Genomic DNA, 15,727 nt, shown 5'->3' with positions numbered 1-15,727 from the left:
TGTGGTTTACTACCAAAGCTGAAAGTTTACATTCAAATTAGCAAATTAGCAGTCAGGGGTACCAATATGGAAGCTAAGCAAAGTACTGCTGTGGACAGGAGCAGCAGCTAAACATATTTTAGCCAACCATAAATAAATAAATCCATATGAGTTGAAGTGTATGCTGTCTTTTGGATGTTTTCACTGCTTTCACTTGCAATCAGACACGAGAAACTGTAGCCAGCTATATTCATCTATGCCCTCTTCAAAGCAACCATACTCCCTTGACAAAAACATTAATTGTATAGTGCAGAACATAGGAGTTGCTGGTCTACTAGTTTGTTTAGTTATGTGACTGTGGTTCTTTAAAAGGATTAGGAAGTAACAAAACTAACTTATAAACAAAACTATCGGTGCTGCAGGAGACCAGCAACCTACATGTTCTGTGAGGTTAATTTACTGTTTTTGTCACAGAAGTCTGGTGTCTTTTAGGAGAGTATAGATGGATATAATGGTGTCAGTTCCCCAATGTAACTGGTTCTCTGGCAGCGGGGTAAATCAGTAAAAATATTTTAAGTATAGTTTACACTGATGAACTGATATTGATTTTTTTTACATGGCTGAAATTGTTTTTGCAGCGTGTTAATTACCATCTATGTAAGGTCTGTAACAATGGAGTCAGTAAAGAAGCTAAGCATGCTAGTGTTGGTGAAACCGCAATTCAGGTTCAGCTGGAAGTTGCACCAATAATTCACACAAGATATCACAGTGGCTAGGAATGAGCTGGATACCTTTTATTTAGTATTTTTTAGGAACACGTTCATCATTTAATAATAGGGACACGTCAGTAGGGTCCTAAACAAAAATAATAAATCTAATACAAAGTGAGGTCTCTTCCCACTGTGAGCAATATCATACCTTGCTGATAGAAATAAATGGCATGTGGTTGTTTGTCTTTGTGTGGCTGAACCTGATTGCTGCAAGCCAAGGCTCCAGTAGAGAGGGAGGGTCATTTAGAAATGAAAATAAGATACCCAATGGAGTGTTTTAATGGAAAGAAAATGTCAGTTTTACGAGTGAGTGCCTTCCTCTGGGAAAGTGTGATTATGCAGGAAGAAGTACGATTAGGAATCGACTGCATATACGTGCTCGCATGCTATCGTGAATGCATACCAGTGTGCATGTGGCGTGTGTACTGTGTATTCATTCATGCGTGAAGTGTGCAAGTATGCATTCCAACTGGAGAGTGTGCTTACAGCATGCCTCGCAAGGTCACCTATCCATACAGTTACTCTGATTTACACCAGTGCTCAATATGCATATTTCCTGATGATGCTGCAATGCTGTGGGGTGGTGATGCTGCTAGTGTATCAGCCACAGCCATACTATCCTTTTTTCTCATTTCACAGTCCAGCCATGTGAGCCTCATGTGAAATGTGAAAGGAAAATGTAACGTGTATATAATATGACCCAGATTTGTGTCGACTGCGGTAGCCAAGTTTGGAGCAGTTTACATCTAATTTGCATTTGCCATGAGCAAGCATGACAGATTTTTGTATGCAGTGTTGCCTGAGTTGCGCACTTGAGCGTGCCACAGTTATAATTAGAAATGCCCCAAAGTTGATCATTTTCTCAGTATCATTTAAAACAAATGAGTAATATTAAAAATGGCTATTACAGACACGAAAGACTGCTCATTTACATATTAAAAATGCTGTGGATCTATCTGATAAATGTGTTGCTACATGTGTTCATCAAATGTCATCCCTATAATGTGACTTACTGTGATACTGTAGCCACATGTATTATGGTATGAACAAGGCAGAAAAAAGTCCTCCGAGATCTTCCGTTATCAGGCTTTGAGAATAACTGAGGAGCACGTCTCTTCATTTCTATGCATCCAGAAATAGCAAGTCATTAAGAGAATGGCAGGTGATGGGCGTATTAGGAAGGCTCAGCAGAGGCGATGTGTAATGAAGACAGTTCAACCTTACAGTATTCCTCCCTGTCCCACTCACCCATCTTATTGCCTTGATCCCTTGTTTTCTTTATCTCACGTAGCTTCAAACCACCTTTTTTTCTTCTTCTGGGTCTTTCAAGTTGAAATGCAACTTGGGGACACGGTATAATGTGAGGTTTGCTTTCAGAGAAATATACTCCTCTCGGTGTGGTTTGAAAAACAGAAGTGAGGACACACTGCTCCCATGACAAGTTACAGGAATTACAGAAATAATGAGAGCTCCATATGCTGTGATAATTTTAATGAACTTGGTGAAAAGTGGTTTTACTGCACAACTAAGACAGTCGCATCACATCCAAGGGTGATATCTAAGTCATACAATTTCTGCTCCTCCATTCTCACAGTGCTGCAGTGCTAATGCAAAGCTAATGCGTATTAAGTTTATAGATATGAAGGACCTCTTCATTTTACTGCATACAAATAGAGTGTTTATTACTGTATTCTTCATTGATGCATTGAGAAGCAGCCATTCACATATGTGCAAAACTTACATAACACTCCCATGAACCATTTTCTGGTTTCGACATAGTTGGGGAGGAATTAATAACAACCTTTTATTTGATTGAAAATGACCTAATTCTTAATCACTCTAATTAGGCACAAGAAGGTCCTATGACATTTACCTAATAACTGATGTACTGAGAGGCCTACAATTATCTCTTATAATTTACATTGCTCCAAGATAATGCATATTATTTAGCAGTTACCCTCTGGAAAAATATTTGCATCGCTTGGTGTAAAAACATTGTGCAATTTCTCTGCCATGAGCCGGCATTTGCCTCCAATGTTGACTGCAAACACTTCCAACTCTCTGCATTTAAGGTAGTATAAGTTGTCAGAAAGTCCAGGATCCTAATGAGATTTTTAATTGGTGCTTAACAGGGTCAACCATACAAGTGACGAGACTGCAGTGTGCTGAGAACACGTGGACAGTGCTGGAATCAGTTGTAAGATAAATACTGCATATAGTACATGCAGTATATTGCTACAGGTGCCTAATTAGAGTGGATCGACTCCACCTCCAATCACATTGAAGTGACAATCTATTCTAATTTTAGGATATATGTGTGTGTGTGTGTGTGTGTGTGTGTGTGTGTGTGTGTGTGTGTGTGTGTGTGTGTAATGAGAGCATTGCTTTTGAAAAGTGTACAATATGCCTGAGATCAAAATACTTGGCTGGCATAGCAACTGATGATGCATGTAACTGAAAGAGACAAGCTCATATGGGAATCATTTCAGTATGAAAAGAAAGAAGCGCTGTAATTGAGAAAACACACACATGTCCAGAACCCACATATTCGGCCTACACACCCCTGATATACTGCTGCTGCACAACTTTGCCCATAGCGGAGAAACGTAGTTTTCCTACATTTGGGGCTTGGGGAATAGTACATGTGCTTTAAATTGACACCAGAAATTATAGAACCAAAAGAAACTTAGGATCTCATGTGCATCATCTCTTATTTACTTGCTTAGATGATTTTCTTGATGACAGATGACAATTAGAGAGGATGTTCCAGAACCGTGGTTTCTGACTGTGGGCTGTGATACAGTCTAGGCCCAGTGGGATTCCACTGTTGTGTTCTGCTTAATAATCCAAATCCTCTAAGTCCCCCTCGGCCCACTTCAGTCCTTTGATTGCTCCTTGTATTTTTATTGCGTTATACTCCATTTTCATAATCTGGTGCACAGCACTCTTATGGTGTGTGCTGGAGAGAATGAAAACAGAGAGCTGAACAAGCACTGCATACTGCCCTCCTAAAGTCATTCAGATTACAAGGGTCAGTCTCTAATCCATAAAGCTGGGTACGTCTGCTCCCAACTTGGAATAATAATTCTTGGAGAAAAATTACTGTATGGTAAACTGGCTGTGGCAAGCTGCGCTCATGTTTATGCACATCCACTGGAGTGTGTGATTTGTGTGTAACTACTAATGTAAATGTGGCTGAGCGAGCTCGTGCATACGCCTGCTTTGGCACCGGGGAAGATGTCCCTTGGCGACAGAGGACAGATATTCACTTTGCTCAGTCACCATGGATCATGCAACACAACCTTTGGAAGGAAGTAATTCATTCGGCGATAAGCACAACAAAAAGGGGGAAAAAAAGAGCACCGTCAGCAGCCATCAAGATGGTAGATTGTGATAGGCAAGTCTGGCTCTGTAATCAATCTGCACATGCACTTTATGCAAGGCCACGAAGTGCATTTCAAAGGCCATTGCTTGACTGGAAAGAAATAAAGAAGGGTACATGCCTGGAAACTGTGGACCAGTGAGAAAAAAAATTAAATGACATGATCGTTAATGTCTCATGAACAGTTCAGATGCAATTGAATAGTTGTCAATAAATATAAGTATAATAAGTGTAATGAAACCAGAAAAACACATTTGTTTTATTGTGATTTGAGAAATTGGACTGACATATACCTCTTTAGTTAACATCAATGTTTATTAGCAACAAAAGTGAATTATTACACCAAGGTGGAAGTAGCAAGTAGTAGCCTACCAGCCTGAAAACTGAAGGCAATGCAGAGGGGCCTTAAACCTGCATTATCTCTTATGACCAGCAGGGGGCGACTCCACTAGTTGCATAAAAAGTCCTATTGCACGTAGGTAAATAGGGAAATTACCCTGCTTATCACTTAATTTATTCCCTCATAACATTTTCAAGTCAGTTTATTGTCTCAATCACTAGTTTCAAGTCTTCTATAATACATGATGTTCATTTTGTAAATTATGGTTCCATTTAGAGTAAACTAAATGTGGATGTAAAGATGAGGACATATATGTATTCTCGTTTTTTTATTATTATTATTGTTCTTCTAATTGATATTTTTCTCTCAATACTGAATATATTAGTAGTCATTAAACCTTTAATATATACACATTAATAATGCCACTCCAATGCAACAGTAACACACTGTCATATACTGATAGAGCCAATTTACCACCCAGGGATAAAAAGATTTATAGTGATGAAATCATACAGCAATCATGTAACACAACTGTGATGTTAATACCATGTGTCCTAGGATGATGAAAATTAGCAAAACTTATTCAAGAGCAAAATTATTAAAGACTAAGATTGTATAGTTCTCCCACAGAGTCTGTCGCTGTCTCCCCATGATTTTGCATTTTTTCCCCCAACAGCCTGATGCCAAGGGTAAGATATACATCTGTCTAATTTCTTGGTTGTCAGCCCACCATCTGGTGCAGTATCAACATTAAAGACAGGGAAATGGTATCACACTGTCATTCACAGAAACACACCCACACACACAAACGCTTGTGTCAGATGCAAAAGTTATTGAGGCCATAGGTGGTCGACATCTTACAAACATTTGTCATTTTAAATTGTAAGAGCACTTTCTCAAGAGCGTTGTTCAGTCTTAAGCACATTTCAGTGATTAGTTGGTCAGTTTTTGTTTGTTAGTGTAGGTGCTTTTAACAGTTGATGTACCAAGAACACACTGGGTCACAATAAGCAACATATTGTACTCCTCAGGGGTGTCCGGATTGGCCCCACTCCCAATTCTGTGGATCAGCTTGGAACACCCTCCAACTGTATCTAAGCCCTCCTAATCTTATTAGTAAAATGGTAATTTTCCAATACAAAGCTTAATTTTTTTTCTTAAAACTTCAAGACCAGTAATCACTTTTGAATTCCTTATTTACTTCCACTATTATCTTTTCTTGTCCTTTTCTTGCCCATTGGTTTTAACACTGCCATTTGGAAGCCTTGAGTTTGCCACTCTTGTTTTTTTGGAACCAGCGTGTGAGATAAATGCATGGGCATGCCAGAAAGACTCTATGTTATCAGCTAACATGAGCAGTAGCTAGCTTGGTTAGCAAGATGCATCCATAATCCAAAATAAACAGCCAACTTCTTAGGGTGTCTTTTCGTACAACATAAGGCTGAAAATTACATTTCAAAGCAACCAAAATGTTACAATTAACCTTTATGAACTGAAAGCACACTTTGTAAAGGTCAAAGTTGTGATACGAAAACACAGTTCTTAGCATACCCTGCTTTATTGTCTATTTTACTCCAAATCGGACCATCATTTACATCAAGAAAAATCATGCTGTATTAAAGAAGACTTTAAACTAGCCATTACGACCATAATCTTTTTGGGAACATTTTTACTGTGGTGATAAATCAAGTTAGAAGTAGGGTAATTTTTTCATAGACTTCTATACAATCAGACTTATTTTTGCAACAGGTGAACTTGTCTGCTGCTGGCCATTAAAATGAACACAAAATTGGAGTTAATATTGGAGTTATATTTACTAAGTGGCTAGACACATGATTCCAAATGAATGTTAATGCTGCTAATAAGGTGATAATATGTGCTGTGTTCACAGCTTGTTTTGGCTGCCCCCAAGTGGCCAGTAACACCAGTTAGTGTGGGTCCAACTCACAAGACTTTTAGCACCTGTGACATACACATGCTGGTCACACATTGTGAGCCAGAAAACACCCATTGTGCTGACAAAACCCCCTAACTGTACTAACGGACAGAAATATTAAAGAATGTATTCCCAAATCTCTCCTCGCTATTAAAACACAATATGTATTTCTATACTTAATAAACAAAACCGCTGTGAAATAATTGCATTATCTGATTACTGTTTTAATGTTCTGCTGTGTTCAAATTATACATGTGCTAGTTGGCATTGGATTTTTTTCATTTTTGTGCTCAACAGAAGAGAAAAAACACTTGAAGTTTTTAGAAAGATTCATCTTTTCTTTCGCCTAATCTCCTCTTATGAGTGCTATCTGTTCTGGCTCCTTGGGATCCTTGTAAAATAACAATTAGGAGCTCCTAGAAGAACTTAATGAGCAAAGGCAACTGAAAAGACGAGAGATTTTTCTCCTTCTTCCATTCATCTCAAGAGAAATATTTTCAAGGTCTCAAACACGGAAGCTGTATACTTTCAAAGCAACCTCTTCACATCTGAATAGAGATGTTATTTCTATTGGCAGGGGTCTGGGGGTGGAGGTAAAGAACCGCCACTAACGGGTCTATTGTTTGGAACGGGACAAGGACATACAGCAGTTCAAGAAAAATGGCCATTAATGTTTCTCTTCCAATTATTTTTTTCAAAAAAAGAAATCCCATTGTTGCAACAGGTCGGACATAGTTGCTATGTTAAAGATGCATCATGTTAAGATGTTTTATAAGAGGCCATTCTTTTGAACATTGAGTCAATTAGTCCTTATAGTGTGACTGGTGCTTAAATAATGAAGCTTTCTGGTGTGAGAACCTGTGGCAATACATTCTGCCACTGCACAGTCTTCCTGTGTCTGTGAGCCACTGGCTGTTAAATTTACTAGTGAGATCTCAACGCAATTAGCACATATGAAAGTCTAAGTCTGTACTAACACTGTTACATTATCCACTGACAGCAGTAATGAACAGATGTTAACATCTTACTGCCGCCTGACAGTGTTAATAACTGGAGGATCGTGTGATCTCTAAAGTCTGGGTTCATGTGATGGGGGTTTTGAGGAGAAATCTGGCCTGGGACCTTGATCGGTACCGATATGTGGCCCAGATTTGTGGTAATGTAAGGGGTTTAAGATCCAGCCGTAAACCTCCCAAACTGTTCACAGACTCATTCAGAAATGTTTGATATTCAGGATCTGGATGGTTACATCTTTATTTTACAGGACCACAATAGGTGTTGTCAAGCAACTGTAAAACATTCTAGCCCTTGAGGATAACATTAGCGACCACATTACTGTTGACAGATATTTAAACTGACAGTTTAAATCTCACCTCCAGTCCTCGCTGAGGAATAGGAAACCCTTGTTGACCGCGTCTCCCCAACCATTTTCTCATTCAGATTCATTTAGCCTTCTGATTTTCTCAGTGCAGAGCATTGCTACAGCACTGCATCACATGATGTTGTGCATTCCTCCCTCTGGCATGATAATCTTAATAATATATTGCAGTGAGATGTGCTGTTATTTTCAAATCTTGTAGTGTGTGCATGTTTGAGATTAGAGAGAAGAGCATGTGTGAAGTTTGAACCGAATCCAAAGTTGGGTAGGATTTTAAAACTCCTGTGGTCTGAGCCCGGCTTATCTTTGCACATGTTGTCTGGAAGGTTAGTGTGGAGACAAACACTACACACTCTGGAGATTGAGTGTTCACTTCTACATGGACATAAAGTGCATGCAACTGTTTGCCGCCAAACACACACATTTACACGCATGCAGAAAGTGCATTTGTCTGTTTCTCAAACGTTAATTTTAGCCTTAATCCTGTTGCAGGTGACAGAAACACGGACGGGACCACTGGGATGCAGTAGCTATGACAATCTGGACTCCGTTAGCTCCATCCTTCTACAGAGCCCTGAGAGCAAGCTTCATCTGCAAGGTAAACAACCCCAGCATATCAATATTTTCCACATTCTGCACAGTGATGTTTGACATAAGAGGGCAGCAGGGTCAAACTCCATTTTAGCTTCTAAAAGTAAAATTGATATACTCTGCTCTTATATGGACAAGTGAAATGGTTTGTGCCTTCAAAAGAGACAATGCATTTTTAACTGGACCTGGGATGGATTCGCTGTGTTCAAAGACAGGCTTTAATTCAAAACAGTTTCACGAACTGTGAAAACTATTCACACATGAGTGTGGAAAATATCACTCTCCATGCAGGTATAAAATATTACTAGAAGGGCTCTCAGAGACTGCATATGCAAATCTGCTATTGCAAGCACTATGAATGTCTGGATACATTTCCAAAACTCTTCTGTCAAAATATGGTTCTGCCAGCTCGAGCCTCTATCTCATCTGGGCATGTATTATGTAATAGATTGAGAATATTGCACATTCTGAACATACATATGTGAAAAACAGTTACCTATATCATATACGTATATATGTACAAATATCATCAATGCTTGGACTGAAATAACGTGGTAGCTTGTATTGGAAAACAGATGTTACGAAAAAACGGTATGTTCACAAGGATTTTTTAAAATTCAAATGGGTCAAATTTTACTTCATAGATTTGTTTGTATTTTTATTTCACGTTTACATTTTACGTACAAATGATACCATACTTCCCTGACACCACTCTCCCAGAATGCTCTGCAACAACTGCTTTCTGACAGTTTAAGCAGCTACATGTTAAGAATATCCCAAAGGATTTCTTGTAGCCATGAATTGTGATATGGAGTCATCATGTTTCTAAAATTGGAAATATTTGGGGTCTAACTCTAACTTCATCATGATTCAGAACCACTCCTAAATTTATTTGGTTCCTCCTTGGCCCATGCTACACCCCGTGCCAAGTTTGATGAAATCCGGATCGTAGTTTATGTGTAATTCTGATGACAAACAGACAAGCCAAAAAAATGAAACCAAAAAATATAGAAAAATCACTTCCTCAGTGGAGGTAATAAGACAATTATACCATCTTGCAAAAGCATTGCTATACTTATCATTATAAGAGCCAGACTGTAACTTCTTAAGAATGTATTCAACACCTAATGAGTCACTTTAAAGAAATCTACTCACAGATCACATGTCAGTGGATGCAAATAGCAACTTTTACCCATTAGTGCTTATGCTCTTTTAAGTGAAAATAGTTCTGTCTTAAACATTGACACAGCTAATAATTAGCATGAGAGAAGGAATTGCTTGCAGTGACAGTCACCCTGGGGAAAAGTGATGAAAGAACTGTGTAACTGTGGTCAAGTGTTTGAGTAGAGTGATTGTTTCTTTGATTTATTCGAGTTTACGCAGGTTATTAAAACCGGTTTGAGAATCACAGAAGCTTATTTTCAATCCAGCCCACATCACCCCCCTCCTCTATTTTCTCTCTCTGAAGGGATCATTACTCGTCCTCCAAAATCAGAGAACTAAGTGGTTTGTCAAAGAAACACTTTTAAGTCTTCAGCTGCCACTTACTCAAAGGACTCTATAGGTTTTTGGAAAAGCTTTATTGTCATGCACCAAACGTATTAGCCTTGTGCTTTGAAGACTGTTTTGTCACCAAATTGATAGATGACAGGCCTGGGTAAGATTCCTTTCTTTTGGCTTCATAATAACCCCAATAGAAAGGAAAAGCTTTTCCATTGGTTTCCGGCTTAGAAGTTCTGCATGAGGCCAAATTATATTGCCGTGTGTTTATGCAGTTTGTGTGTGGGCGAAGGGTGAGGAGGAGGTGGTGAGAGTTCTCCTGAAAATGCGTTCTTTTAAGAGCAATTATCATTCCTGCCTTTAATTAGAGAGACAGCTGATGGTGTAACTTCTTCAACAAACAGTGCTGTTCATAGTGCTCTTCAAAGTGATAGCACTTCACACAGCCCATGGAGAGGCATGTAGTCAGTGGAAAAGCTTTTAAGGTTATGCTGTTCAAATATATTTATAATGAGATCCAATCATTTAATTCACCCTGCCGTTCTCCTTCTGTCATACACACTAGTGCAAGTGTTACAATTAGTGTTATTTTATCCTTGAGCCATATATTCCTTTCAGATCAAGCCAGGCATGCACATTTGTAAAGATTTTGTCCTCCTGCGCACATAAAATTGGCATAGGTTAGAAGTTTTCATTCACTTGGGTCACAGGATGTGACCTGCATTTAGTCCCATGCTGCTATAGGGTTATTGCTGATTTTCTCTATTGTTCCCAGGCAATTCAGTCGGCTTCAAAACAGTTATTTACTTGGACTCTACTGGGAAGCCATCACGTATTAAATTTAGCTCCCTCTCTTTTTGAAAGATACGCACTTATGTTAAGATTATTGTTATGTCCATAGGCCATTTCTCCTCAGTGTCAACAAACACAAGCAGATGTTAGAGATACACAGTGTTGGTCTTTACTTTGATATGTTTATTAGTACTCCCAGCTTCTAACATCATTTGGAATTTCAAAAGGGCATGCAGCTGAAAGCGCTCAGTCATGAAACATTGGTGGGTGTATGTGTGATGTGTTTGCATGTTTGATTAACAAATTGTTTTAGTTAAGAATTTAATTACTTTTATCAGAAGAAAGATTTGATTTGGATTTTTAAATGACGAACAGGATACATTTCCTGGAGTAATTGCAATGGTTGGCTTTACACGTGGTTGATATCATTGTGTGGTCGCTAGGGTGTTAAAAGATTGTTTAGGTAGGTTGTCAGGTTGTTGGTAGGTGGTAGCTGTGGTGGTGTGAATGTGTGTTTGGGGATGGCTCGGTCATGTCTTGGGTGTTTGATGTCAGCCTGTTCTCCCATCAAAAACGTCAATAGTTTGTGTGTTCAGGCAGTGAAAAACGAGCCACGTTGATGTATTTCATCTACAGCTGCAATGCGTCCGCCACCAACAAACATCGGACTTTCACCCAACAGAGCGGGGTTCACATCCAGTGTGAAAACAAAAGCAAACGAATTTTGACTTAAGTTACGTGAACCACTTTTTTTGAATGTAACTTAAGTTTTTTGCGTAACTTGCGGTAGTCAAGTGACCCTTGTAACTACTTCACTTCCAGCCTATTTTAGAACCGTTGACTGTACGTGTGTGCTATTTTTGAACGTGCCGTTGTACCACGAAACACGCTACTTACATACGTAGCTAGGTGACGTAATGGGTGGTACTGACAAATGACCTCTTCTGCCATATAGGTTGGAGTTCTTGATGTGGTTGTTACGACATCTTTAGATAGTTACATATTTGAACAACTAAAAATTTGAAACTTTTGAAACTTACTTACTAACTTCAAGTTGACTTATCTATTCTGCATTATGGCATGGAACAGCAGTTTCTTGAGTAGCCCTTTATAAGGCACTCATTGAAATACTTGCAAATTCCAAATTTCAACCCTTTTTACTTTTTCAAATTTTTTTATTTTTACTTCAGACATCGAAGTCAATTAAGTTTTTATTATTATTATATGTTTATCATACTGATGGATCAGATGTCACGGTGTCACTGCCTGTGACATAGCCTGATCTCTGCTGATAAGCTGGGAGAAATCCATTTGGCTGTACAGCCTTACAGAGAGGCATGGGGCTCCGCTGAAGTTACCAAATATGGTATTTAACAGCATTCAATCCATTGACTGACACGGGTGGGCCAATGCTAAGCCAAACTGCGAATTGGGCAGGACTAACCCTGTTGTCAAAGCTGTGCCTTTAAATAAATGTCTTCTCAATATCGTCTGACATTGCAGTTTGGTTTTACTTTGCTCCAGTGGTGTAGTGGCCATCTGTCATACCTGGACAAATCCTGGTGGGCTAGTGAACCATCCAAAAATCCATAAAATTTTTACCAGCCAGCCAGCTCTGCCTGCCCCTTTACCGACCCTCTCACTGTGTGTCTGTCATTCGGGGTGCACATTACAGTGTGTTCTGTGTGTGTTCTGGCACAAGGCTCACTGGTCAATCACAACCAAGTTAGTGAAACGTGTTGCTATGGTATAGGGTCTGCTATCGCTACTGCTGTGGCTGTAAAATGGTGGATAAAATTGCTGTAAAACTGGCAACCTGATAACATTTGGAATGTGTGGGAGAGCTTCACAGTTCTTGGAATTTTATTTCCTTTCAAGTTAGCAAAAGGCCGAACTGGAAGTTAACTGGCTCAGCCAACAGAAGTCTCTGGTGATTTTTCAGGGGAAATCAATCCTCCTCCATAACAGCAAAGCAGATAGAGTGGAGGTAATGTCAGGGCATGTTGTGTTGTGGCCACTAGAGCTGTACAATGTGGTTGCTGCAGTGTCCAGGGCTTTGGTGTTGTGTTTATTGGCGATTTCTACCATCTTTTCTCTGATTTCAAGGACATCTGGAGTAACTGTTGTAACTGTGAATAGACAAAGACATTCACTCTTAAAAAGAAAGTTAATAAGGATTTTAGCAGCATGTGTTTAAATGTATTTTTCCCCTTTGTCTGGGTGCACTCAGAAAAATTGGACATGTAGAAAATTTGCAAGTTAATGGTTGAGCCACTTGGATCAACTTGTGAACCTCATATTGTTTCCAAAAGCAGCTTTATCGCCTTTTATTCATAGAAAGCAGTTCGATTCCCTGACAGATTTACTGTTTCCCTTGACTGGTCTTTGCAGTCAATGCCCAAAAAATAACAGCTTTGACAGCATTGTCCTCGTCTTTGACAACACGCCATAAATGGACTTCACAAACTATCCCTGGAGGAGGAAGACGTTGGCTGGGCTCAGAATCGCTCTTATAAGCACTCGCCGCTCCCAGCACATCTAATGAACACCCACCATGTGTCTCATTTTCAAATGCCTATTGACCTTTTACCAGACAATTAGCTAAAATGCTAACTTTTGGCATTTAAACTGTGGGGAGGAGTCACATCTGGCCAATATAGAAGATCACGGATCACTGGCAGCACTATCTAATAGCAAAATATGCACATCATGCAACATTTTAGATGAAATAGAATTTGAGCCTGGAAAGAAAATCTTTCACCCCCAATGTAGATGTACCTCCATAGGCAGATTACACACCCGGGACACGTAGCCACTGCAGACTCTTCTGTGTGATTTTTCCATCTGTTTACTCTGTCCACATGGGTATGATTTGTTTCAATGGTTCACACAGGACTCCACAATGCCCAACCACCTCATTATTTTGAATGTTTGGTGCGTTCAATCAATAAAGAACTGAGGAGAATGCACACATATTCTCACAAGGTAACAGTTCACAGGTGAACATCAAAGGAAGGAGGAGAGAGCTGCCCACTTTTAACTCTGATGCAATCATTTTATTTTGAACTCTCCTGTAGTAGTATGTTTTTGTGATTAAAACAAAAATCCTACACATCTCTCTGACTATGTAGAAACAGAGTCAGAATAGTTATTCAGGATTCCAACATCCATATATCCACATCTTAGGAATCAGCTTATTAAATCAAATCAAGAAAAAATCACAATGTGGAAAGAAAATCACACATGCTTTTAAAATGCAGGTGTAAGTACTATTTTGATAAAGATGCAATTGATATATATTTTTTAATGTTATAGAATTATTGCCTTATTTTAATATTTTTCATCTTGGTTTTTAGTTGTTGTTTTTTTATTTTCTATTTGCCAAAATCAATAATGTGGGCATTATGTAGTTGGAGGCATGTCTTGGATTTGAAGCTGTGTTTTCCATTAAAGTCAAATCCAATTTTTAAGCAAAATTTTGATGTTTTGCATGAAAGAAAATGAAAATTAGGGACGTTTCCATCAACTGGTTTAGAGCGAATAAACAAAGCTGCATAAACTTACTTTGGTCAGGAGATGGCAGTTATGTATTGCTGTAGGCTAATCCGTCAGTCAACAGTAGAAGAAGTAGATGGTGTGCAAGAGAGAAAAAAAACAAAAAATAGGTTGCTAATTAGAGAACTTTGGCCACCCACAAGAGAAAATGGAGTGTGAATCACCTGTCCTGTGTAAACAATGTATCTCCACATTTGGCAATCAAACCAAAGGATTTTCATGATTGTGGAAATTCTTCTACTTTATAAGCTGAACAAACCGTTTTAAAATGCCATTGGGATTTCTGACAAATGCATTGTCTGAAACCAGGGCTGTTTTTCATAGCTCATGAACAGCTGACATCTTTGAGATTCATGATTTTCACTGGACAGCAACAATACGTCTCCCAGATGAGCTGTAGTTTTCATGCTGTGAATGAAAACTTTGGATTCTGAAATATCAGCCATAAAAGTGCTTCTCTGTCCTCCTTGAGCTGGTGTGTTTAACCAGACCGTTTGTGACATAAAATAGAAAAGGTTTGTCCTGAATTATTACTTATTTTTTGTCATTTATTACCGCTGAAAACATAATGCGACACAAATGTACCAGCTTTCAGCCCGAGGCTTCTTCAGTGTGCTCTCTGACTGAAGAAAGCCTCTGGCCACTTTATCAAGTTAATCCTAACTAAAATATTCTCTGGTGAACAAATATTTTTGAGAGATTAGTCAGTATAGCTGGAACACAAGTGGAATACTGGCTGCATGAAAATAACAAATTTTGTGCATCTGACAGACTGACGTGGGCCAAAGGGATAAGAACAAAACAATTGCTTACACAACTTTCCAATTTTTAAGTTTCATATATTTTTGTCTGTACTGTGGGTGAGACAGCCATCTAAATAGCTACCAGTGAGGGAGTGAGAGATTGCGAACACATTTTCACTTCTTCTTTTAGACAGCGTAATTGCAGACATCCTTTTTTCTTTTTGTGTGGTTCAGCTGACATTTCAGAACAGGATGTGTGTGATCTCCCACCCTACTGGAGCCATTTCTAATGAGCCAAGATGAGCTGTGTCCGGTACATTTTGTTTGCTTTTACCCTCATTTTCGGATCAAATTTTCTCTGTTTCTAAAATAATTTATTATTTTTCACCGCATTGATTCATCTATTCCGTCAGCCTATTTGTCTTGGCTGCCTATTTTCTTCATATTTTTTGTTCTTTTCTGTTTTTTAACTCTACTTTTCAACATATAAACATGTAGCTTCTTATTATCTTTGGCCATAATGTTGAACGAAAAACATTTGCCATCTTTTGGATATGAATAAACTCATAAAAACGTTAATCTAGACCAGCTATTCTAATTGCTTATGAATTAAATAAGGGGATCATATTAGTATGCAGCACCATGTGAGTTACAACAAGGATGCAGTAATAGAAAACCCACTCCATTTTATTCTTCTAATTAAACTTTTAATCATGCCTTTTTCTTCCCCCACATTTTTTTCCTTTTTGTCACTCCAAACC

At 38.7% G+C, this 15,727-nt stretch overlaps 1 protein-coding gene across 1 annotated transcript in view; it reads left to right on the top strand.

The window, feature by feature from the left end:
- Positions 1-15,727, top strand: part of brinp1 (bone morphogenetic protein/retinoic acid inducible neural-specific 1) — a 136,404-nt gene that overhangs the window by 84,917 nt on the left and 35,760 nt on the right. The window contains exon 5 of the mRNA XM_059357758.1: positions 8,278-8,383. Coding sequence (XP_059213741.1) covers positions 8,278-8,383 — 106 coding nt within the window. The remainder of the gene's footprint in view (positions 1-8,277; positions 8,384-15,727) is intronic.

Source organism: Centropristis striata, chromosome 19, assembly GCF_030273125.1.
Source record: "Centropristis striata isolate RG_2023a ecotype Rhode Island chromosome 19, C.striata_1.0, whole genome shotgun sequence".
NCBI lineage: Eukaryota > Metazoa > Chordata > Actinopteri > Perciformes > Serranidae > Centropristis > Centropristis striata.
Note: the sequence above shows the minus strand (reverse complement) of the source record. Positions and strands in the feature narration are given on the sequence as shown.